This window comes from Schistocerca serialis, chromosome 3, assembly GCF_023864345.2.
Source record: "Schistocerca serialis cubense isolate TAMUIC-IGC-003099 chromosome 3, iqSchSeri2.2, whole genome shotgun sequence".
In the NCBI taxonomy this organism is placed as follows: Eukaryota; Metazoa; Arthropoda; class Insecta; order Orthoptera; family Acrididae; genus Schistocerca; species Schistocerca serialis.
The window spans coordinates 359,962,765-359,988,814 of record NC_064640.1 but is presented as its reverse complement, the minus strand read 5'-3'; the positions used below and the strand labels follow the sequence as shown (position 1 = coordinate 359,988,814).

The 26,050-nt window shown below is 39.3% G+C and overlaps 1 protein-coding gene across 7 annotated transcripts in view; it reads left to right on the top strand.

Annotated features, from left to right (window-relative positions):
* LOC126470165 (cAMP-regulated phosphoprotein 21) overlaps positions 1-23,049 on the top strand; it is a 1,039,480-nt gene extending 1,016,431 nt beyond the window's left edge. For all 7 annotated transcript variants that reach the window (XM_050097798.1, XM_050097794.1, XM_050097797.1 and 4 more), the window contains one exon: positions 22,599-23,049. In XM_050097798.1, the coding sequence (XP_049953755.1) occupies positions 22,599-22,602 (4 nt within the window). In that variant the 3' untranslated portion in view covers positions 22,603-23,049. The remainder of the gene's footprint in view (positions 1-22,598) is intronic.
* Positions 23,050-26,050: the final 3,001 nt, after the last annotated feature.

The window sequence follows — 26,050 nt, the reverse complement described above, 5'->3', positions numbered from 1 at the left end:
CACTTAATGCCTAACAAGCCTTGAAAATTCAAGCTTTCAGTCATTTTACACACTTATCTTTGAAAAGTCACTGGATATCTGCCTTGAAGGATGTATATATTTCAACTTTTTCATCATATTTGTTAATACCTTTAAGTTGATATGTGTGTAACAATATATTCACCTATGTTCCTTAGTGACTGAAGATGGTCCTCAAACATTACAATTTTCAACAAAAATGTATCAGTCCATCTCATACGTTACCATCACTTTTTATCACTGGATATATACGTTACAGTTCCCTATCTTTCACTGTCTCCTTAAATGGAAAAAATAGAAACTAAAGAAATTACTTCACTGCGACCCAGTTGACAATGCACTACTATAGACTCTGTGTTCTGACTATAGCAGCTTTTCCACTGAATTACAGTGCATGTCATTCGCAGTTCAAAAACCATTATCACGTGCAATAATGAGAGAAAACAATGCTTCTAAGTATTTTCCATGGTAGAGATGGTTACTGCTACTGTTATTAGATCTTTCTTCTTCTTCTTCTCCTTCAGCTACCTTTCATTTTAATGTGTGTACTTACATTGCTTCCTGATAATTGGTACCCTCTGAGACATGAACGTTTCTTGTCTCTGAATCAAGTCTACTTTTCTTCCCATGTATCTCTACTAATTAGGCAATATTTCTACTGATAATGACTTTGAATAATCTACTTCTTACCCACAATGTATTTCTCTCTCCTGGTGTTTTACTATGGCTGTACAAACAAAAAATGTGATTTTGAGTATTTGAGTCTGACTGTTGATTTTTCCCACTAGTTATCTGCCAAACATGGCTGCTAGTTCTTACTGTTGAGAATGGTATTAATAGGTATATCTACTCAAACTTAAACTCAAGTTGCCTTTCAATAAGAACATTTTTGGTTGACTGGCACTCAATCAGTTGGCTTTTATTGGATTACAGGTACAGCTAGAAAATATTTACCTGTTAGTTTTTCCTTCTTTTTTCCCCTCTTGCCTCCTTGATGTTCGAAATCAAAACCATATAACAACTCAGACTGTTAATAATTGCTATTGCTAAAACTTGTAAAATTAATTTGGTGAAGTTTACATGTATACATATTTTATCATGTCATAAATTACTTGCCTGTGGGGTTCAATTGCATTATGTACTAGTAGTAGTAGTAGTAGTAGTAGTAGTAGTGGTGGTAGTGGTAGTAGTAGTGATGTTTTTATTCCTCTTAGGTTCAAATGGCTCTGAGCACTATGGGACTTAACATCTGTGGTCATCAGTCACCTAGAACTTAGAACTACTTAAACCTAACTAACCTAAGGACATCACACACATCCATACCCGAGGCAGGATTCGAACCTGCGACCGTAGCGGTCACGTGGTTCCAGACTGAAGCGCCTAGAACTGCACGGCCACATTGGCTGGCTATTCCCCTTAGGATCCCTTTTACAAAGGATATTGTACATGTCATGGTATTACAGTTTTAGAACAAGATAAACGTAATTCATACAGGCAGGCATTTATATACTTATAGGTCTAGTTTGACAAGGATGACACATAAACTCTGCATAGTCTTGTAGTTGGGTTGTTGGAACCATCACGGCATTTGTGCGAAGACGGTTAGAGAAACTACGGAAAACCCAAATCAGTGTCGCTGGATGGGCCAACCTTACAAATACATGACACCTGCTACAGTGCAACACACTCTTTAGTACACAGAAAATAAGGATAAAAAGCCAAGACAATAATCCAGATCATACAAGATCAAGCAAATCCATCAATAATACTTAGCACATCAATGCAAAATGAAGTCCAGCTGATATCTAGTAAACAGTCAGGTCATGAAAGTATGCTGTAAGTAAGGCAGAGACCTTACCACAACACAATTTGAAGTACCTTGCAGCTGCCTGGTGAATGGTTTGTATCTCTGGCTTGACATAAGTGGTTGAACACATGTGGCAGCCAGCTGGTGCAATTTACTGGTTGCTACAGGAGTCACTGATAGTGGCCATTGCAAGGTATCAACCTTGCTGTTGGATGATAGATATATAATATCCCTTTCCACTTTAACTGTCATGTAGGCCTGAGTTGTCCCTGCCAGTATTGGGATTTCTGTCTGGGTAAGGAAGGTGTTGGTGGGCAAGCCAGCTAAAGGTTTACTGTCCATCTTCATGTCTGGTGTCACTGTGTCCTCAGCTTGTGGTGGGTGCATAGTATTGGTACTGGAGTTGGATGGAACTGGTGTTCCAGTCTTCAGGTCTGTGATGGAAGTCAGTGGTGCTGGAGGTGGAAACGGATCCCATTCCTTGGTGGACCAGCTCTGGTGGACTGAACCTAGATATGGAGGTCTGTCAGATGTCTAAAGTTGTATCGAGGTGTCTCCCGGGACAATGGTGGTTGTCTTAGGGTGGAAGCTACTAATATCCCCAAGTGTCAATAAACGATCTTGATAAAACTTGGTGGGTATGGAGAAGAGGCAAAATGATGCAACCCACATTGTTTGTTTGTGCCCAATTTCACTTTCAAGGGGTAAAACACAGCCTCAAACATAATTTTGCATTTTAGGTTTAGAGGGAATATCTTTGAAGCAATGATATACAAAAATGTTTTTTAGGTAAAAGTTGATATGTAATTAATGTTCTTGAAAATTTAAATTTTGCCCAATTTGCCCTCACCATTTCAAATTGTCATGGCTGATCCTCTAAATATCCCAAATATCCTGATCTGTATGAGGCATATTTTAGTACATTGGTAAGCTGTAGTGAAGAGCATTGATTATGTACTAGTGACTGCAGCCCGATTGTATTATTTCTCAAGTTGAGATTGACATCAGAACTAGATCTGAACAATCATCTCACAAAGTTTTATAACCCAGTTTTTCATAGTTTTAAAGGAAACTAATGGTTACTTTAGACAAGAATCTCAGAATATCTTTTTGGAGCCGCAAATGGCCTTGTGTCAGCATTGAAGTCAGGTAAATATATGTGTGACCAAGTCAAAAAATATTTGAAAAATGTTTTATTTTCCAGTGAGGGAGAAATATTTGTATTATTGTTAGATTCTTGCAGTGGTCAATGTCAAAAAACTGTTTAGAGCATCATACCTGAGGACAACAAACGTGTTCACCTGATGATCTCAAAGAGGTTGATGGCTCAGATACAGCTGTGAGACATATAAAGCTTTTGATGGTGGAAGAACTTTGTGAGTAGAGTTTCAGATCTAGTTATGTTGGATGATTATGATCTCAGTCTCAACTTAAGAAACAATGTAATCAAGCTGCAGTCATTAATATATAATGAACTGTCTTTGCCAAGGCTTACCAATGTAGTGAAATAGGGCTGATACAGATCAGGATACTTAGAGGATCACTTGTGACAATTTGAAATGCTGCTGAACTTTGTTTTATATTGTCTTCTCCATTGTGTACACTGTATTATGTGAAGAAAGTTTGTTCATTTTACGTGCATCGTGTAAAGGAACATTATGTTTTAGGCATTTATTTACAGATTATCATTATTGCAATTATTTCTATCACAATAAGGAGTTTTGTATTATACATGAATGTGAATGGTAAACTAAAAAACAACAAAAAATGATGACTGTGAAATGTAAAATAACAATTTAAAACAAAATAAATATAAGTAAAATAAATATTTAAAATTTTAATGAATGTTTAGATACTTTTAATTGGGTACGTTGGAAATGCTCTGACAGCACACTGTGTACAGCTTGTTTTCCAAAAATGGTAGTTCAGAAACCAGTTTTGTAACACGAGGCTGTATGCTGCTTGAAAGCTTCTTTAATTTATGTTGTAATAAATTTTTTTATTTTTCAAAATGAATTATTGGTGGTGGAATATTTTGAAAAATTTCAGATTATTACAAAAGTTGACTATAAAGTTTTCAAGAACATTAATTACATGTCAAGTTTTATATTAAAACCATTTTTTATAGATTATCATTTTGAAGAAATTTCTTCTGAACCTAAAATGCTGTCTGCTTTAGGGGTATGTTTTACCCTTAAAAGTGAAACTGAGCACAAACAAACAAAAAAATATTCCACAATTTTTCTCCCTCCACATTTATTGACATTTGGGAATGTTCCCTTTTAAGTGTGGGTGCAGCTGGGGTGCAGCTGGGGACCAATGTGAACATTGTTGTGCTGCTGGTTAATAATGAATGGAATAATGGTAGTTGCTGAGGAAGATGGCCCAGTGATATAGGTGTTGTGCTCTCTCTCTCTCTTTAAGTTGGTTCTCAGAACTGACCAAGGAAATTAATGGTTTATGGTCATTATGAGGTAAAATTCTGTGCTGTTTAGAAATGGAATTGTTTTTATACTAGCCAATACTCCTTATTTGTTTTGTGAGTAATTGATCTTGGCTGCAGTGAGCATTTTAGATGCATATGTGATGTGTTTCTCGAGCTCATCATCACTCTTGTGGGAAATAACTGCTTAAGTGGCCTGTTGAGATATGTCAGTGGCCAGGATAAAGCATTTTGATGGTTCATAGGTCACCAGACACGGAGAGGACTTCAGATAATGTTTTAACTTATGAAAAGCCTCCTGACACTGCTGTGAACATTCATATTTTCTATTGTTGTTGCATATATTATTAAGCAGTCTGGCAGTCTGGGCAGCATTGTAAGTTTTGTACAGTAATTCAATTTTCTGAGAAATGACAGAAAGTCTTGACACTCGGATTTTTCCTATGGCTTCCACCTGTTGCTGAGTTGGTTAAAGTCCTTTATGACTCAATATGTGGCCAAAGTGCCCCACTTGCTCTTGAAACAATTTACACTTTTGTAGGTTTCACTTTAGTCCATCTTGTTGCAGTGTTTGAAACAGCAGACATAAATTAGCAAGATGTTGGTTTCTTGTAGTGCCACTTACTAATATATTATGCAGATAACTGACTGGGTTTGACCTGTTTTGAATTAGTTGCACCAAACTACAACAGAAAATTGCTGGTGTGCTAACAATTCTGAAAGGCAACCTGTTGTATCCATACAACTAAAATGGAGTGTTGATGACCTTGACTTGGTCAGATTGTTCATCTACCAGTTATTGTAAATAAGCTTCAGGTATATTAATTTTAGAGAAGTACTGTCCATCTGATAGCCTTGGCATTAGCTCTTCTGGCCTTGGAATGAGATATGAGGTGTGTGAGAAAAGTAGTGAGACTGACTTATATCTAACAAAGTTTTAATTTTTTCTCAAACAGCAATATTGTCCCCTTGAAAGCATTTCCTTTCAGCAGCTATACACTGCCAAAGTTGTTGTTCTCTGTATTGGTAGGAGCTAGGAAAGGCTTCAATTAGTAGGGTCTTTAGTGTGTCAGTCACTTTATTTTGAATGTTCTACAGAGTCTCAAACTTACACCCTTTTAAGATACATTTTCCATTTTGGGAAAAGAAAAAAGTCACAAGGACTCAGATCAGGTGAAATAGGAAGGGGAGGGGGGGGGGCTGTGGCACAACTGATAGAAGTAGCTGTTGGCATGTGGCATTGTATTGAAGCAGCATACTCTTGTCTGTGATGTCCAATCTCACTCAATTTACCCTTTTCCTGAGCTTTTCAAGGACATCCTTGTAAAACATGTGGTTGAGAGTTTGTCCTGGAGGAACAAATTCTTTATGTATGATACCCTACAGTCAAAGAAAGCAAATCAGCATTATTTTGATCTTTGTTTTGCTCATTCGAGCTTTTTTCACTTGAGGAGATGTTTCAGTGTGCCACTCCTCACTTTGCTGCTTTGTGTCAGGATTGTACCAAAAAAATCCAGAATTCATTACTCATGATCACACAACTAAACCATTCATGGTCATTGGCAGTCCTCTCAAGAAGACCAAGAAACACATTTCTACGAGTGTCCCTTTGCTGAGTTGTCAGGTTTTTCAGCAACATTTTGGCTCCAACCTTTAGCATGCGTAAATCTTTAATCAAAATTTGATGTATGGTGGAAATGTATAAGCTTAACAAGTCATCCATCATCATTAGTAATAAACATTGAGCCAGCCATGGTGGCCAAATGGTTCTAGGCACTTCAGTCTGGAACTGCGCGACTGCTGTGGTCACAGGTTCGAATCCTGCCTCGGGCATGGATGTGTGTGATGTCCTTAGGTTGCTGTTGTTTGTTGTTGTGGTCTTCAGTCCTGAGACTGGTTTGATGCAGCTCTCCATGCTACCCTATCCTGTGCAAGCTTCTTCATCTCCCAGTACTTATGCAACCTACATCCTTCTGAATCTGCATAGTGTATTCATCTCTTGGTCTCCCTCTATGATTTTTACCTTCCACGCTGCCCTCCAATGCTAAATTTGTGATCTCTTGATGTCTCAGAACATGTCCTACTAACCGGTCCCTTCTTTTTGTCAAGTTGTGCCACAAACTCCTCTTCTCCCCAATTCTATTCAATATTTCATCATTACTTATGTGATCTACCCATGTAATCTTCAGCATTCTTCTGTAGCACCAGATTTCAAAAGCTTCTATTCTCTTCTTGTCCAAACTATTTATCATCCATGTTTCACTTCCATACATGGCTACACTCCATACAAATACTTTCAGAAACGACTTCCTGACACTTAAATCTATACTCGATGTTAACAAATTTCTCTTCTTCAGAAACGCTTTCCTTGCCATTGCCAGTCTACATTTTATATCTTCTCTACATCGACCATCATCAGTTATTTTGCTCCCCAAATAGCAAAAGTCCTTTACTACTTTAAGTGTCTCATTTCCTAATCTAATTCCCTCAGCATCACCCGACTTAATTCGACTACATTCCATTAGCCTCGTTTTGGTTTTGTTGACATTCATCTTATATCCTCCTTTCAAGACACTGTCCATTCCATTCAGCTGCTCGTCCAAGTCCTTTGCTGTCTCTGATAGAATTACAATGTCATCGGCGAACCTCGAAGTTTTTATTTCTTCTCCATGGATTTTAATACCTACTGCAAATTTTTCTTTTGTTTCCTTTACTGCTTGCTCAATATACAGACTGAATAACTTCGGGGCGAGGCTACAACCCTGTCCCACTCCCTTCCCAACCACTGCTTCCTTTTCATGCCCCTTGACTCTTATAATTGCCATCTGGTTTCTGTACAAATTGTAAATAGCCTTTCGCTCCCTGTATTTTACCCCTGCCACCTTTAGAATTTGAAAGAGAGTATTCCAGTCAATATTGTCAAAAGCTTTCTCTAAGTCTACAAATGCTAGAAAAGTAGGTTTGCCTTTCCTTAATCTTTCTTCTAAGATAAGTTGTAAGGTCAGTATTGCCTCACGTGTTCCAATATTTCTACGGAATCCAAACTGATCTTCCCTGAGGTCGGCTTCTACCAGTTTTTCCAATCGTCTGTAAAGAATTCATGTTAGTATTTTGCAGCTGTGACTTATTAAACTGATAGTTCGGTAATTTTCTCATCTGTCAACACCTGCTTTCTTTGGGATTGAAATTATTATATTCATCTTGAAGTCTGAGGGTATTTCACCTGTCTCATACATCTTGCTCACCAGATGGTAGAGTTTTGTCAGGACTGGCTCTCCCAAGGCCGTCAGTAGTTCCAATGGAATGTTGTCACCTCCCGGGGCCTTGTTTCAACTCAGGTCTTTCAGTGCTCTGTCAAACTCTTCACGCAGTATCGTATCTCCCATTTCATCTTCATCTTCATCCTCTTCCATTTCCATAATACAATCCTCAAGTACATTGCCCGTGTATAGACCCTCTATATACTCCTTCCACCTTTCTGCTTTCCCATCTTTGCTTAGAACTGGGTTGCCATCTGAGCTCTTGATATTCATACAAGTGGTTCTCTTTTCTCAAAAGGTCTCTTTAATTTTCCTGTAGGCAGTATCTATCTTACCCCTAGTGAGATAAGCCTCTACATCCTTACATTTGTCCTCTAGCCATCCCTACTTAGCCATTTTACACTTCCTGTCGATCTCATTTTTGAGATGTTTGTATTCCTTTTTGCTAGCTTCATTTATTGCAAGGTTAGTTAGGTTTAAGTACTTCTAAGTTCTAGGGGACTGATGACCTCAGATGTTATGTCCCATAGTGATCAGAGCCATTTGAACCATTTTTGATAAACATTGATTTGATCTTACAACAGTACTCACATGTTCAACATTTTCATCAGTTTTTTTAAGTGGAAGGTCTCCCTGGATGAGGTACATCTTCAGTGTGTTCTCAGTCTTCCAAAAATGATTTGTGACAGCAAAAAACTTGTGCTCTTGATAAGAAATGTTGACCATAGGCCTGTTTCAACTTTTCAGAGGTCAGACTCACACATTCACTAAGTTTAACACAAAATCTGATTGCATATTATTGACCTAAATTCCACTGTTTCATTTTCGCAACACACAACAAAAACATGGCTTCAACATTGGCACTGTCAAAAACCATGTGATGGCTGTATGGAGCTGAAACTTGGACTGAGCATCTGAAAGAGATGAATACACTGGTCTATACAAGTACAACACAGCATTGCCAGAGTGCTTGCAATGTTGTCAGTCTCATTACTTTCCTCGCACACCTTGTAAATGTGAAGCTCCAGTTGTGCATTAATAGTTGATTTAAATCCATTACAAATACACAAAGAGCCATTTGGTTTTCATAACACTACTAATGGGGTTTCCACTGACTGGATGCGACAGGTGCGAAGATATTTTGTTGCCCCAGGTAATCTACTTGGACATGAGGTCATCCTACAATGTTATTGGCATTTTTCTAGCTCTAAAGTAGTTCAGTGCTGCAGATGACTTCAGCTGAGTGTGAGCTACATGATTATTTGCACCCTCTAAGCCTGATGAAAATAGGCCTGAAAATGCAGTGCATAATAAAACAACATCATCAAATGGCGTAACTGCTGATACAATGTTGATGTCATCTGCTATTTTACAACAAAGATCAGAAAAGCACCAATCTCAAAAATGTTTTCTGACTTGATGGTACAACTAAGAAATAATCAGACAGACTTTCTGTACAACACTGTTACTGTGCATTTACCACAGAAATATATGCGGTGCTTGCTGTGGGGTTGTAAACCTTATGATGTCAGTTGAAGAGACAGAGAACTAATTTGAACATAGGTTTTCTCATTTATAATAGAAACTGGTGAGCCGGCATGAACAAGAAATGTTATTAATTGGTTCTAGATCATTAGTGGGAGCGAACACTTTTGTGGCTGCTCCATGAAAATGTTCAACTGTGGCTGTAACATGCTTATGCTGTTGCAGCAGTGTTGGTGTGTCACCATGCCAGCACATTTTTCTGTATGGGCACTGAGTGCACATATGTCTAGCAAAACATTCTGGATGCTGCATAACGGTGTTTTTATAGCAAGGGTAGATGGCAGATGGACTATGTGAAGACTGAGTCAAACACATGCTGGTGCTTATTTGTTGTTTAGGCTTTGTCTGTAAATGGATATGAGTCAGATGACAAAGATGAACCTGATGAGTTCTTATCAAACTTACTGTGACATGAATGGGAATGCCATTGTATGGAATCTACCTCACTTTCAACAAAATTTTGCTGTGCTGTACTGGATATTTCAAGCAGTTTTACAGAAAGTGTACTGTTTTGCTCAAAACAGCACTGTTCATCTGATATTTCCAAAGTTTTTGCTGTCATTAACATGTCTCTGAAAGTAGGAGTTATGAATTTCAGTGCTTGTGCACAAACTTCTTTATGTCTGCATAAGTAATTAAACTATGCTGCTAAAATGTGTTTGCTGCACGTAATGTTTAGAGAACAAACTATTGGTTTTAGACAAATGTAAACACTTAGGTTCATCAAGAGGATGTAACTTGTGCAGAGGACACATTATTGGGGATTTAGTAGATAGCAGAAAAGCAATTTGTTTAGCAACATTGGCTACACTACTCCCCTGGACTGGGACTGCATACATATATAGCATGAGTAGCAGTCTTTGTCTTTGGATGAAATGGTGTGAATGGATGTGATGAATTCTTCTCTGGCTCGATGAGATGCTTTAGTGTAAGCAGTTGCTGCTGTTCTTGTCTATTATTTGCTTTTGTTGGTCATCTTTTCATGTCTGGTATTGAATTTGCAGTTGTAGCTGTTGCAGCCACAGTTTTCTGAATTACAGATCCATGATCACTGAATTTGGTCTGTTCTCCTTACATGCAAACTAAGTTCGAGTTCTCATGGCCAATATTACGCTTGCTGTGGTACAACACACTCTTTATTATGCAGCAAACATGGATACACTATAAACTCTTTGTAGCCTAGTTAACAGGTCAAGTCTGTGCCATGTCATCATAAATTATAGAACACTCCAAGAGCATAATCCAGATCATCCAGAGTCAAGTGAATCCATATAGCACAGCAACCCAAAATATAGTCTAGTTGACTCCCAGTATGCAGCTAGGTCACAAAAGTATGATGTAAATGCCATGCAATCTACAGAGCTGTATATATTAATTCGACCATTCATTCATACCTCATGTTCCTTAATCTCATCATGAAGGAGAGCTTTCAGACATGTGGAATGAGTAAAGATGTACACTGAACAGCCAAAGAAACTTGTACACCTGCCTAATATCACTTAGAGCCCCCACAAACATTCAGAAGTGCCGTATCACAACATGGCATGGACTTGACTAATGTGTAAAGTAGGGCTGGAGGGAATTGACACCATGAATCCTGCAGGGCTCTTGATAAATCCTTAAGAGTATGAAGGGGTGGAGATCTCTTCTGAACAGCATGTTGCAAGGCATCCCAGATATGCTCAATAATGTTCATGTCTGGGGAGTTTGGTGGCCAGTGGAAGTGTTTAAACTTGTAAGAGTGTTCCTGGAGCCACTCTGTAGCAATTCTGGATGTGTGGGGTGTTGCATTGTCCTGCTGGAATTGCCCAAGTCCCTCAGAATGCTTAATGGATGTGAACGGATGCAGGTGATGAGAAAGGATGCTTACGTATGTGTCACCTGTTAGAATCATATCTATGCATATCAGAAGTCGCATATCAGTCAAACTGCACACACCCCACACCATTACAGAGCCTCCACCAGCTTGAACAGTCGCCTGCTGATATATAGGGTGCATGAGGTTGTCTCCATATCAGTACACATGCATCCTCTCAATACAATTTGAAACATGTTTCCAGTCTTCAGCAGTCAAACATCAGACGTGACAGGCCCAAGTGAGACATAAAATTTTGTGTCATGCAATCATCAAGGGAACACAAGTGGGCCTTCGGCTCCGTAAGCCAATATCAGTTATGTTTCATTGAAGGGTTCATGTGCTGAACTTGCTGATGGCCCAGCACTGAAATCTGTAGCGATTCGTGGAGGGGTTGCACTTCTGTCATACTGAACAATTCTCTCCAGTCGTCATTAGCCCTGTTCTTGCAGGATATTTTTCTGGTCACAGCCAAGTCGGAGATTTGATGTTTTACTTGGTTCCTGATATTCATGGTACACTCGTAAAATGGTAATATGGGAAAATCCTCACTTCATCACTACCTCAGAGATGCTGGGTCCAGTTGCTTGCCACTGACTATAATTCCATGTTCAAACTCACTTAAATCTTGATAACCTGCCATTGTAGTAGCAGTAACCGATCTAACAACTGCACCAGACACTTGTCTTAGATAGGCATTGCTGACTGCAGCACTGTATTCTACATTTTTACATATCTCTGTATTTGAATACGCATGCCTATACAAGTTTCTATGGCACTTCAGAGTATGTTCACAGGGGGAGGGGGGTGGGGGCTGGTGCATAAAAAAAAAAAAGAAAAAAAAAAAGAACATGCTGCTGGCTACTTCTGTAAAGCACACTGACCATAAATTATCACTAGCCCTAATTAACTTACACTGATAATTATGGGAATTACTTTTAGGTTATTTATATATGAAGAACAGGTGAGAAAAATTACTTTGGTAAAAAATACTACAACTCTTCCTATACTACTCTACTACTCATCTGCTATTTTCATCTAACACTTCAAACAATGTATTTTTGTAACTTTATGCATAGCATCATCAGTTGTCTATAAACTAGCAATGATAAGATCTATCAAATACAAATATTAGAATTTTGCAGACTTAACACTTATAAATGTGTGTGTGTGTGTGTGTGTGTGTGTGTGTGTGTGTGTGTGTGTGTGTGTGTGTGTGTGTGTGTGTACTGGCACGTAAGTAATATTATTACTGCTTATTCTGTAGAATAAATATAAGGGGCCGTCAAACGAAAATGAGACATGCTATAGCAAGAATAAACACGATTTATGGAACATGGTACTTTCCAGAGCAACGCATAAGATACAATGAAGTACAGGTTGTGCACAGCACAGAACATATTGACTGGATGACAGTAATACAGGTTACACAAAAGGCCAAGCACTCATCACTTAAATAATACTTTGGTGACCCACCAGAGCATGCCAGGGAGCTGACCCAGGTGACCTCTACAAGCAGGCATGTGAACTGTATGGGGGGTGATCTCTGAAATCGTGTGGGACATGAGCGCAGGTATATCCCTTGTCCCTTCTAGGGGGTGGGAAAACCACATGTAAACATAAAAATACTATGTGCAAAAAATACATGGTACAGAAAAAAGCAGTGGTGCTATGAAATGAAAAAAAAGCACTGATCTCACAAGGCACTGAGATTACAATGCATGGAAAACACGAATGATGACACTGACGTCCATTTCATCACCCAGTGATGGCGGCTGCTGCATGTGGCAGGCAGTCTCCAGTGGGTAGGGGCAGAAGTGACGAGGGATGGGTTGGAAAACTATCCCCCTTCTCATGAGAGGCCACAGGGCAAGACCAGAGATGGCATCTTGATAGTGAGATTCTTGTCCAAATCAGTGGTCAGCATCGAAGGCATCACCGGGATCATTGGAGATGACACCTTCAGAGGACCCAGCAACAGAGGTGGCAGCAGCTGTGGTATCAGGTGCAGTGGTGACTGCACCGATGTCAACAGTCAAGGTGAGGAGTCGGAGGCAGGAATCCCAGACAGTGATATGCCAGGCAGCAACCCATGCTGTGGTGCAAACTGGACCATCTTCGGCACGGAACAGGCATCATTGGTGGTGGTGGGGGGGAGGCAGTGACCCATCCAGAACAGACTCCACCGTGCGTGACCACAGCTGGTTGAAGTGACAGGACATCCACCCATCAGGAGTGCAGATGATGCAAAAGTGTCAGCCCCCAGTGATGCTTGATGGTGGCAGCAACCCAGTTCAGCCAGCAGCCAAAATCGTGAACCCAGACACGCAAATCCAGCTGGAACCATTGCAGAGCCAGCATGGCGCGAGGTGCAGCAGACGAAGAAGGATCCGTGGTTGGCATCCGTGGACCAGCTGCTCTGCTGGGCTCTAGTGCCCCACCAGAGTGAAATGGTACAAACTCAAAGAACAGTCTAAACCAGCTTCAGGAGACCTGCCGGATACGTACTTCCGCATCTGAGTTTTAAACATCTGAACTGTGCATTTGGCCTCACCATTAGATTTAGGACGACACAAGAGAGCTGCGAGATGGCAATCACTGCTAGCCTGACAAAAAGATGCAAATTCTTGAGCAATGAACTGGGGGCCATTATCAGTAACCACAGTGTACAGCAGTCCCTCAATTGCAAAAATCTTAGACAGGGCAGAAATAGAGGCCACCATGGATGTGAACAGACAATGTGCCAAGTAGGGAAAATTGGAACAGGCATCCACTACAATGAGCCAATGACGATTTAGGAAGGGCCCAGCAAAATCGACATGTAGATGCTCCCACAGGGGCTGCGGCACCAGGCAGGGGGAAGAGATGCCCGCAGGGCTGCCTGTTGCTGAACACAATGAGTAAAAGTGGCAATAAGCCATGTAATGTCCTCATCTATGGCTGACCAATACACATGCCAACAGGCCAAAGCTTTTGTGCTACAGGTTCCCAATGGCTCGCGTGCAGAAGCCACAGTACATTATGGCATAAGGAAATGGGAATCACAGCCCGGGAAGCAGTGTCCTCGATAGCTACTGAGAGAACACCGTGAAACACAGAGAGGCAGTGCTGGAGGGAGAAGTAAGTATGCAAGGGATGTAGGCATGGTCTAGAGGCTTTTCTGGCCAACTGTGCTACACAAAAGAGAGGACCCAACTAAGTACAGGATCCACTGTGACAGCCGAAGCTGTCCTCGCACTAGTGATGGGAAAACCATTGACTGCATTCCGGTTTTCAGTTTCTAAATAGCAACAAAGCATCTTGTCCTTATAAAACACTGTGTCCAGCCCAGACAGAAGGTGAGATAAGGTAATGGCATTGGCACATTGTGCTGTCAGCTGGAAATGGATCTGATAATGATAGTATGATAGTGGGAGACAAAGAGAGCCCACTGCTGCATATGATGCACTGCTTTGTCTGGTACAGAAGCCAAAGGGTTCGAAAGAGCAACTAACGGCTTGTGATCCGTGATTAAATGGAACTTAGAACCATGGAAGAAGACGAGAAATTTAATGAGGGTGAACACAATCACCAAAGCCTCCATTTCAATCTGAGTATACCGCTGCTGAGTCAGAGTTAAGGTCTTAGAATCATAAGCAGTGGCTCGTTCAGAGCCATCTGTATGTTTGTGCGCCAACACCATGCTGAGAGGCATCTGTACCCAACACAAGATGCTGACCTGAGTGAAAAGTGGCCAGACATGGGGCAGATTGAAGCTCCAATTTAAGCAAAGTGAATGCTCCATCACCGTATAGGGCCCAGAGAAAAAGGCACATACGTCCAGTAAAAGCTACCTATAAATGTCTGCTACCTATAAATGTCTGCAGTTCCTTAACGGAGGTCCACTGCAGCAAAGCTGCAATTGCATCAACACGGAGACGCTTGATCCCTGCATGAGAAACCTCAAAACCAAGTCACTCAATTTGTGGCTGAAAAAAATTGAGATTTGGCAAGAATGCACTTGAGACATGAAAACTGCTTTTACAGAAAACAATGACCACAGGTTTTTTTACGGTGGTCTTCAGTGGAAAAACCTAAAACAACGATATCGTTGAGGTAATTGATGCTACTGGGCACAGAGGCTGTCAGGGGCTCTAAAACACACTGAAGAATTGCTGGCACACTAGCGACACCAAAAGGCAAGCATTGACATTGGTAAAGGCTGAAAAGTGTATTGACAATGAGAAGGCTCCTAGTGGCCTCATCCAAGGGGAGCTGGAGGTACATTTCTGACAAATCAATCTTGGAAAAGTAGTGGCCATCTGATAACTTTATGTGCAACTCATCAGGGTGGGTCAGAAGGTACGTATCTATTATGGACTGTGCATTAATCATGACACTGAAGTCACTGCTAAGGTGAAGCTTATGCTTCAGTTTCTTATTGATGGCCAGTGGTGTAGCCCATTCACTAGAAGAAATATGCCAAATGATACTGGGCAATGTCAAACTGTCTAATTCGGCACAACATGAGAGGCACGTGCTGCGTCAAAAAAATAAAAAAATTAAAAAAAAAAATTTTTTTTAATAAAAAAAAAGAAGAAGAGGGCAGGCGGATTCTTTCATGGTAATGTGGGCCTGAAAACATACAGTACAACTGAGCCCAGGGGAAAACAGAGACAAAAACTCAGAGCAGTGAGACTCCAGTTGCTCAGTTGCTGATATGGAACTTGATCTGAAATTAAATTTACCTCATCGACAATGGAAAAACTGAAAGCATTAAACACATCTCACCTGAACAGGTCTGTGGTATGGGAATGATCCACAACATGGAAGGTGAGAAGGCAACCAACAGATTTTTAAGAGACAGGAGTGAAATTCTGATGTAGGATGGGAATCTGCTGTTTACTGTAGCTAACCGACTCTCATGAGGGGAGGGGAGGGGAACCAAGTCAATGTACATTTGTGCATTTACTAAAGTCACTGCAGCTCCTGTGTCCACTTGCATTTTTAGCAGCTTACTAAGGAGGGATGCAACAGAAAATGTACACATTTATTAAAAAAATCATTACAGCCATATTTATTAATATACAAATCTAAAATTTTTCATGTGTAAAGAAAAAGAGCTGTGTTTTAACGGAAAAAATATAATAAAATACACAGGATTAATATTTTGCCAGAAACTTGAATTTTTAAGCTTATAAGGCTATAAGACCACTGAACTGCAGTTAGTAATTTATGGTACAAATTGTGTTATTAACAGAGTTTTTAATTTTGCACATCCAAAATTAACTTATTTTCTACATAAAATCACCTAAAAAGCAGAATGTAATTAAAGGATCTCATATTTTTTAGTTACAGGTAGACAGCAATACGTTGTGAACAGATCCTGAAAATTTCATAGCATTAGCGCATATACTTTTTACGAAAAGGCTTATAATAACGTAAAAAATGTAAAACATAGAAAATGAGGTTCAAAGATTTTCTTCTCAAACTTCTACATGTAATAAACTTACATCAATTTTAAAATCCTCCATAATGATAGTATTGTATTGTATTGAACTGGGGACCTAGAAATGATGGAGAGGCTTCGTCCCTGTGATAGCCTACAGTGGTACACAACCCCACAACAAGCTACTGCAGTCCACTCACCTCATCACTGCCCTACACCAAACTCAGGGTTATCGTGCAGTTCAGCCCCCAGTGGATCCCCTCAGGAAAGTCTCACACCAGACGGGTGTAACCCCAATGTTTGTGTGGTGGAGTAATTATGGTGTACTCGTACGTGGAGACAGTGTTTGTGCAGAAACCACTCACATAGTGTAACTGAGGTGGAATAAAGGGAACCAGGCGGCATTCTCTGAGGAAGATGGGAAACTACCTTAAAAACCATCCACAGACTGACCGGCACTCTGGACCTCGACACTAATCCACCAGGTGAATTCGTGCCAGTGACCGGCACGCCTTCCCACCCAGAAAGCAGTGTGTTAGACCACACTGGTAACTGGACAGGCTCCATACTGATACTCCACATCCTCCAGGTTTCTCTTCTCTCCTCTTTGAACCTGCTTCGCCTGTATTTGCAGGTAAGGCACTGATTTGTTTGCTTTCTTGACCCTGCTCCTGTCGATAGTGTAAAATGATTTTGTTGTAAACACATCAAGATCTATACCAATTCTTTTCAGCACTTCAATTCTGCCATTATATCCGTTATTGTAACATAAAACTGCATCATAGGCACCTATTTGAGTACTTCAAGTCCACAGAATGTCCTTTTTGAGCAGCTAATCCAAATTAAATTCTTGAGGCTTTCATTTGCATTTTGTGTCTTTCCATGGAGACACTTCCTCAATTAATCAGGGTTTGCAAGAAACCTGAATGTGGGCTTAATTGCATTCATAGCAGATTCTGGTAATGAGTGTTTATGTGAATACATCCATTTCTGTTGTTGAACTTACACCAATCATCTTTCGGACACAGGATGTGCATTTGTGTTTGGTCAGTGGATAGTTTGTGGAAAATAATTGCCCACACAGCACACCTCATTGCCTCTAAATTAAGTGTGTTTTTCATCATAGCTCTCCCATAAAATAACTGAAGAGAATCAATTTCTTTCAGAGTAAGCCTGCCTTTTCCTCCTAGTGGTTTCCCATTCTCAAGTACTCCACCTTTCTCCTCTTTCGAAGCCTACCACCAAGCCTCATTTGGATGTGCCCAACACATTCCAACTTTTCTGTTCTTGCAATGTACGGATTTTTATCTGTTACAGCTTTGAACAAAGATGAGTCCCCATCACCAAGGTATTTAGTATTTCTAACACCATACTGGTCCTCAGAACTGGAGTACATTCTCATAACTGCAGCAGCCTCCATGCTCCCCCTTGAGCCACTATAATTTTTAGAGCATGTTACTGCATGCTTTTCTTGCCACAGTTTCTCACATTTTCCATTTTGAACACTGGTGGCAGTATTTAGACATTAAGCAATAACAGATGCAACTCCATAGAGAGATGTGTGACCCCTTTTCATACAATGCAACCTATAGACACACACAGGTCAGTAACATTTATAGAAGATTCACTGTCATAAATGTATACCCCAGGATCTATTTCTTTTTGGTTTATTTCCACCAATTCCTCCACTGCTTTCTTCATAGAAACTTTGCCAGTATTGCATACAGCATCAAACATTTCTTAACTTATTTTTCAAACCTTTCACATGGTGGAGGCATGTTCAGAAAAACACACAATAAGATACCTCCTTCCATGCCCTGTCCACAGCATCTCAGAGCATATGCCTCTTTTCGTACAATGCCACCTGTAGACACACACAGGTCAGTAACATTTATAGGAGATTCACTGTCATAAATGTATACCCCAGGATCTATTTCTTTTTGGTTATTTCCACCAATTCCTCCACTGCTTTCTTCATAGAAACTTGGGCAGTATTGCATACAGTATCAAACATTTCTTTACTTATTTTTCAAACCTTTCACATGGTGGAGGCATGTTCAGAAAGATACCTTCTTCCCTGCCCTGTCCACAGCATCTCAGAGCATATGCTAAACTAAAATTGCTTTCATAGGTACCAGTGTCAGTTTTTTTGGAGGGGAAACTGAAAATTCATAGCCACATGAATTACAAATTAATTTAAAATCACAAGCTATTCCCACTCTTCTTTCTTCAACAACAGTCGTGCATTCCATATTTTTACAGCTAACACATGAACATGAAAACTTTATAGCCTGACGGAGAATCTCTAAATCAATAAGTCTGAATCCAGTGGTATCCATACCAACATCATGATTGTATACCCCAGGATCTATTTCTTTTTGGTTTATTTCCACCAATTCCTCCACTGCTTTCTTCATAGAAACTTTGGAAGTATTGCATACAGCATCAAACATTTCTTTATTTTTTTTTTTTCAAACTTTGCACATGGTGGAGGCAATTCTTCTGTCCCAAGTTCCGATGCTGAAGTTGAGATTTTATGTTCTTCATTTCGAGCTGATTCCTCTTTTTTGTTGATAAACTGATCTCCATGAAACCTCCATTTTCTAAACACAATTTTTCCACCACCCATTATGCACAAATCTTGACTTCCACATTAATATTTGCGAATTCAGCCTTCCACCTAGTGTGTTAGTATTGTCAAATGTAAATAAACCACAAGCAAGAAATTTTTCACGCAAAGATATAGATGTCAGCCAGAGATATAGACGACAGCCAAAGATATTGAAAGAAAATAGCCTTCACACTGACAAAAATTCCGCTGAAGAGAGCAGTTTCCCAAATGTTGCAAATGGTGGGAGTGGCCACCAGTGCAGAGTTAATCATTTTAACAATTTAAAGGCGTTTCTAAAGCTGCTATCACGATAAAAATCACACACAACATAGATTAAATTGTGTAGATCAAGGAAATAATATTTTTGAAACATCGATTTTTTGGACCAAACTCCATTACATCCGCCCTTAAACACATGCAAGTTAATGAACAATTTGTTCAGGGATACAGCCATTGTAGTGGTACGGTTTATGTCCATCGGTGCTACTGTCATTTTTGACACTTTTGACACTTGCTGCAAATAGCCCAACGCTTAGGGAACACAACATGCTCATGTTGGACAAAGCAATACAGGCAAGATGGACATGGAACATACCACTGCTGTTGTGACACAGCCTGTTACTGCTGTGGTTGTAACCGATGCTGCCCCATGCAACTCTGAGTCGCTGCCCATGCAACACACTGAGTCAAAGGTTGGACTGATTTAATGGCTTCCCCATCATCCTGAACACTGGCAGTGTGTCTAACATGGACGGACTGAGCAATTTCCAATACCTTTCCCCTTGCAGCAGTCTGATCGTCTATGACCCATGACACTTCAAAGAACTGTGCTATATTGAGCACATCCATAAGTGTCGGAGTCTCACATTGAAATGCTTTTCACAGACTGCCCTATCTGGGGCCAGATGGATAATAACATTATGCACCATGTGATCAGCATAAGATTTGTGATGGGTACTAGTGACAAATTTATTATGACGGCTCAACCCATGTCATTCTGGACCCCAGGCTTTGTAAAACTGGTTTGGGCATTTCTGACAATGGTAAAATTCTGCAAGTGTCACAATAACATGTGTTCTGTCACAGTAATAAGTTGGAGAAGCTTGCACGTTTTGCTAAATGATTAGCTAGCCAGTTCTTGCAAAGGTGCAAGTTGGCACAACTGATAAATGCATGATGAAAGCCAGGAAAGTAAGAAAGACCTACACAGGTTTTCATGACCCATGTGAATACCCTGGAAATGTTGGTGTAACCATGTCTTGTAGGAGTCCCAATCTTCAGCCAATTCACCATATGCCAGAAAGGGTGAAGGTTGCACAGAATGGCAGAGCAACCTGCCTTGAATGTGCAAATGCCACTTGACTCACAGCTGTGGGGAGAACCTGCTGTTGTTCCACGAAAGCTTGCTGCTGGGCAATGGTAGATTGGAGTATCTCTTCCATTGAGATGTTTGTGACTTAGCACTGACATTAACATGCAGAGAAACTGTAGCCATCACTTGTCATCAAGTTTACTATAGCAAGAACTAACACAATTTATGGATCATAGTACTTCAAACAGTAATACATAGGATACAATGAAGTACAGGTTGTGCATAGCACTGAACACACTGACTGGACAACAGTAATACAGGTTACAGAATAGGTGAGCACTCGTTTGCAATCGCTTAAACAATACTGTTTCTTTGCAGCCCACAGAGTGCACCAGGGGGCTGACCCAGGTGGCCTCTATAAGTTAACCTGTGAACCGTATGGACACATGATCTCTGAAATCATGTGCATCATGAATGGAGGTACATGACGTCAGAAAAAAAAAGTGATGCCCAGTGCCCTCATGGAAAAATGTTTGCAGTTACATACGGAACCATGATTGCACCAATGCATGCCCCTTTCATCTGAAGCAAATCAGTGGCCATGAATGTCTTTCTTCGGGGCTCCAAATATTTGAAAATCACACGAAGAGATATCAGGACTGTATGGAAGATGTGTAAGGGATTCCCACCAAAACTTCTGCAATGTACTCAAAACAACCTTGACAACATGTGAAGTCCTGACACGTTCTCCATACAGTCCCAGTCTCTCCCCATACAATTTCTATAGTTATGGAGCACTGAACAAAGACATATGTGGCCATCAATTTGTTTCAGATGAAGAGGTGTGTGCCTGGATAGGCATGGTTCCATAGGCAATTGCAACCAGTATTTCCATGGAAGCATCAACCATTTTGTCTCAGAGTGAGATAAATATATTGGCAGTTATGGATAAATATATTACCAGTTATGGTGAATACTTTTGAAAAATTAACAGTTTACTTATTTTTTCCATGTCTCTCATTTTCATTTGACTGTCATGTGTACTTTTATCACCTTCACTGAAGTCTTCTAGAAAATTTTGCCACAGGTTAGCACCTGGTGACTACCACCTCAGTTTATTAGGGAAATGTCATACAAGGAGTCTACTCCAATGTATGCCTATTACTCTCTATTTCTGATTCCTGTCTGTCATTTTGATTCGCTTGGAATGTCATCATGAGTTCTTCTAAGATTAAGCGTGTTCCAGTAGTCTCCTGGCTGTGCCTTGTATGCATATGTTTGGGCCCTTTATAAATGTAGTTGTGTCATCAGTGAACATTATAGTTTTTTAACAGTTCTCCAGTGTCCGTGGTTAATCATTTATGTGGACCATGAACAGTAGCAGGACAAACTTCAAAGCTTGTGGTACACCATATTTAAAGTTTATCCACTCTGAATTTAATATAATTCAGCCACACTTTGTTTCATTTCTATTATCTTTTTAATCATTTTTTGAAAGCTTGCACTATACTTTTAGACTGATGATGATTAATGGACATGTAATATTTGAACAGTATGTGGATGGTCAGAAGTTTAAAGAAAATGTTGTTCCCAGTAAATTATTAATAATGAGCTCATATAACTCAGGGAGAAGTTGCTTTGGGTGTATCTTTCGATCACTTGAGAGGATTGACAGAGTTCAAAATACGCACAAATATGTTTCTAGATAATGTTGAAAGATCTCAGAGGCAAATCAGAAATGATGTTTTGAATCTTTTCTACCAACAGAAGGGCTCGTGATCTCCAGAGATGTAAACTAGTTTTCCAGCATTTGGGTTTTACCATGTGCCTCCTCTTAATTAATTGAATAAGAATTTACTTCATAAGGTAACAGACACAGCATATACTTAAAAAGGTATATTATTGCCATTTGTAATCTGAAAGTATTAACTTTGTTGTTTTTATATATGACTGCAGCAGTGTCAAGAGTTCATTACCTTTTAAAAGTATATGCTTGTTCTGTACATGAATTAGTAATGCAAGTATTTTGATTCAACAAAATTAGAGAGAAATTAGTAATTTTAGAACAGTTTCCTTTGTGTGTTTATGGGATTTTGACTGTCAAAGAACGTTGACAACAAGTGTCTCACATAAGGTTTTCCTTCATGACTTCTAAGGAGAAACTGAATTACAGTTCACATGTTTGAAAAATTAGCATACATCTGTAACAGTAAAACATATAAGAACTTGTAAACCAATTGTTTTTATGAGTGGTTCACTTTTTCCCAGATAAAAAATTTCACCAACATCTACTAATGCCACAACTTTTCTGTTTTTCAGATAGGGTCATTTATGTGGCCTACAGTACGAAGCTCACGTCCTGAAGAACTTTTTTTTTGTGAAGAGTTCTGTCTTTTACGAATATGAGTTGTTACAAGAGAAGAAAGAACATAAAATTTTCTACTATAACACTAAAGCACAAACTATGTCTGTGGAATGCCATTGTAGATTCAGAGTCCAGGAAGACAGTAATGATTTTATGTGTGTGTGTGTGTGTGTGTGTGTGTGTGTGTGTGTGTGTGTGTGTGTGTGTGTGTGCGTCTGTATGTGTTTTGTAAGTGAGCATGAGCATCTGAGTGGAAGAAAAGAGAGAGAACTTCAATGTTCAGATCACAATTTAAAGAAAATATCATTTATTTACCCTGTTCTGTTACAAGTGTATTTGAATATGTACATCGTGAAGATTTTATTGTACATACATAGAAGTTAAATATAATTATTGTACTTTTTCTTTTTGTCTTTAATTTACTTACTACCCATATCTTCCTTAAAATTAAATTCTCATTGGTATTGTAGTAAAATTTACTGTTGGTTATTAATTTTGTTTTCAAGCTGATTACACACAGAATATAGGGCCAGTTACATATGCAAATGAGCCTCCAGTGCCCAAAGCAGAACTAACAACTCATTTACTGAGAGAAATTGCTCTTTCGAAAGAAATATAGTATTAATGCAAAAGTTAGCAAGACTTAAACTTTGTCTGTACACGTATTCCATCAAAATACAAAGGATGTGAAAAATAAAACTGGTAACCCATCCAAAAGATGTAGAAAAAGGGAGTCATCCTGATATACTATGTTCTTCTGGATATCAGATTACAAACAAAAGTCACATGTTATAGATTAAAAACTTTGTTACACTGCTCATTATTGTAGACCCAATATGGGAAAATCTGGAGTTGCAGTTTTTGTTATAAATAATGTAGTACTAAATAAACCTACTCTATTCAACAACATTTTCAGGTGCATGGCATTGAAATAACAGCATATGGTACACAGTTATTGTGGTGTCAATTGACAAGTAAACTGCTGTAAATTTGCATGGTTTTCTGAGACATGTTAACTCACTCTTCTCACATCTGTCTAAAAAGACTAATTCATTTATTCTTTCTGTGACTTTAATGTGAACTTCTTAGCAGATAATATAAACAGAATTGACCTTGAACACCTGATGTGCCCTTAAACCTTAGTATCAACATTAAACACTCCAACTAGCAGCTACTTATAGTACTTTGGTAGATAATGTAAAGATATTTATAAAAATTAAACTGTCAAAAATTTTATAAATGGCCTCCATGAACATGACTGACAGTTCCTGACCATAAACCAAGTAAATGTACAGAGAGAAGTAAATTTTATTTGGAAAAACTTCAGGATTATAGACACACAAATTATCAAAAACTTCAGTCAATAACTACAGTGTGGAGATTTCTCTCATGTATATGATGCTGTTGACGTTAACTCCAATGTAATATGTTTACTAATGTGGTTTTAAGTTTACTTGAAATAATTTTTCTTAAGAATATGGCCAGCGAAAATCTATTTATATCAGGCTATAGACCTTAGATTACTACAAGCATCAAATTTTTCTGCAGAAAAAAATTGGGCACCTTATGCAGTAGCTAAGTGATAAGATGATCCACAATGAGATGAGCCATTAAAAAATGTACAGCACAGTTCCTAAAAAGACCACAGTTACAAACACTGAAGACCATATTCTTGAAGGCAGAAATTCATAACTCAAACAAGAAAGTAACAACTGTCTAGAATTTCTTAAAGAAGGAAACAGGAAAGTGTAGTTTCATGAGAAAATATTCAAATAAAAATTGAGGATCATCTTTTATTAATCCAAAAACAGATGATGTTAAACTCAACAAATATTTTTAACAGAGGCAGAGCAAACAGGATCACAAGGGCCCATAAAACGTGCCATGAATTTTCTACAAGCCGATATAGCTAATATAGTACAACATATCCAAGTAATAAGACACTGTACAGGAAAGTGAAAGAATCATTAAGTCTCCAAAAAGTAAAATTTCTACTGCAGTTGACAACATACCTAGTAAGTTATTAAAATACTGCTGCTGCCTTGCGTTAATGAAAATGCTTTGGCAAATTTTTGATCCATCATTTAAACAAAGTTCCTGCAAGCCCTAAGTATGCAGTTCTGAACCACTGCATAAGAAAGTAGTTAAGGCAGCTATTGTTAACTATCACCCAATTTCACTACTGATGGGGTGATGCACAATAAGAGTAGCGTCATTCCGCTGTTTTGATCTGTTTCACACACTGCTAAGTGTACTTTGAACACGTAGTGATGATTTCCTTGTTCTCTAGTGTACAGGTGTTGACGGTTATATTGTTTGTGTAGCGTCCATTATGGCTGACGGAACTGTAAGGCACCAAGTGTTACACAAGCAAACAAGAGCTATAGTCTTCCGAGCGTACAACGTCTTCAAAAGAGAGGCTGAAGTAGACGACTCGCCACCTCGTGGGGAACAAACTTTTAGTGTAAATAGCTGAAGGTAAATAAAATCGTAACAGCTAAATTGGCCTACAAATATTCCTGAATAATAGGTTTATCACGGGTGTATTGCAATGTGCTATAGCTGTGTTTAAATTATTTTATAATGATGCTGGCAAAATAATTACATAGCATGCCCAGAAAACTGAGATAAGAAAATGAAAAAAAAAAAAATCTACAACGTACGCAAGCTAGTAGGGACGCAACCCGCAATTTTTATCCTTTTTTAGTTCATCTCCAAATCACTAGAGGTGCTACTATCTGTCTGTGTTTCCCTCTTGTGACACAGGAGTTGCGCTTTTCTTTTCTTGTTGTTCTGTGGCTCACCCCAACGTTGTTAACAGCCAGACGGGAACGGCTGAGGCGTGTAGCGTGCCACTGAGAACTGTGCAGCGTATCCCAAGCGGAGTAAAGGCGTCAGTCAAAGCCAGAGTTACTGTAGTATTAAATCGCCTGGGAAGCTTTGCAGTCATAAGAAGGAAGTACGCGCTTTGGACGATTTTTTTAAAGAAGTTTTCACATCGAACAATATTTGACATGTATTCCAGAAGCGTATACCCAACTGCAGACAATTTAATTTCACGAATGAAAGAGAACTTGTATTTTAACGGCAGTGATGGCTTTCGATATCACAAAATTAACGATGGCAGAAAATTCCTGCCAGAGATAAGTGATATTGTGGCTGCAGGGACTATATTTTTAGTAAGAATGCTGGAGACTCGAGACAGTGGAACAGTTCTCATTCATTATATCGACGAAATGCATGTGAACCAGAACCACTGAAGGACAGTGTGCTGGAGGATGAGTGATGGGTTTGGTGGTCTTAAAAGTTCCAAGTTACAGTAAATACAGGGTCAGCAGACACAGAGTTTATTCCTAAGAGTAAACTAATGTTTAAGGCTTCAAAGTCGAAGATCTCTGAGGATTAC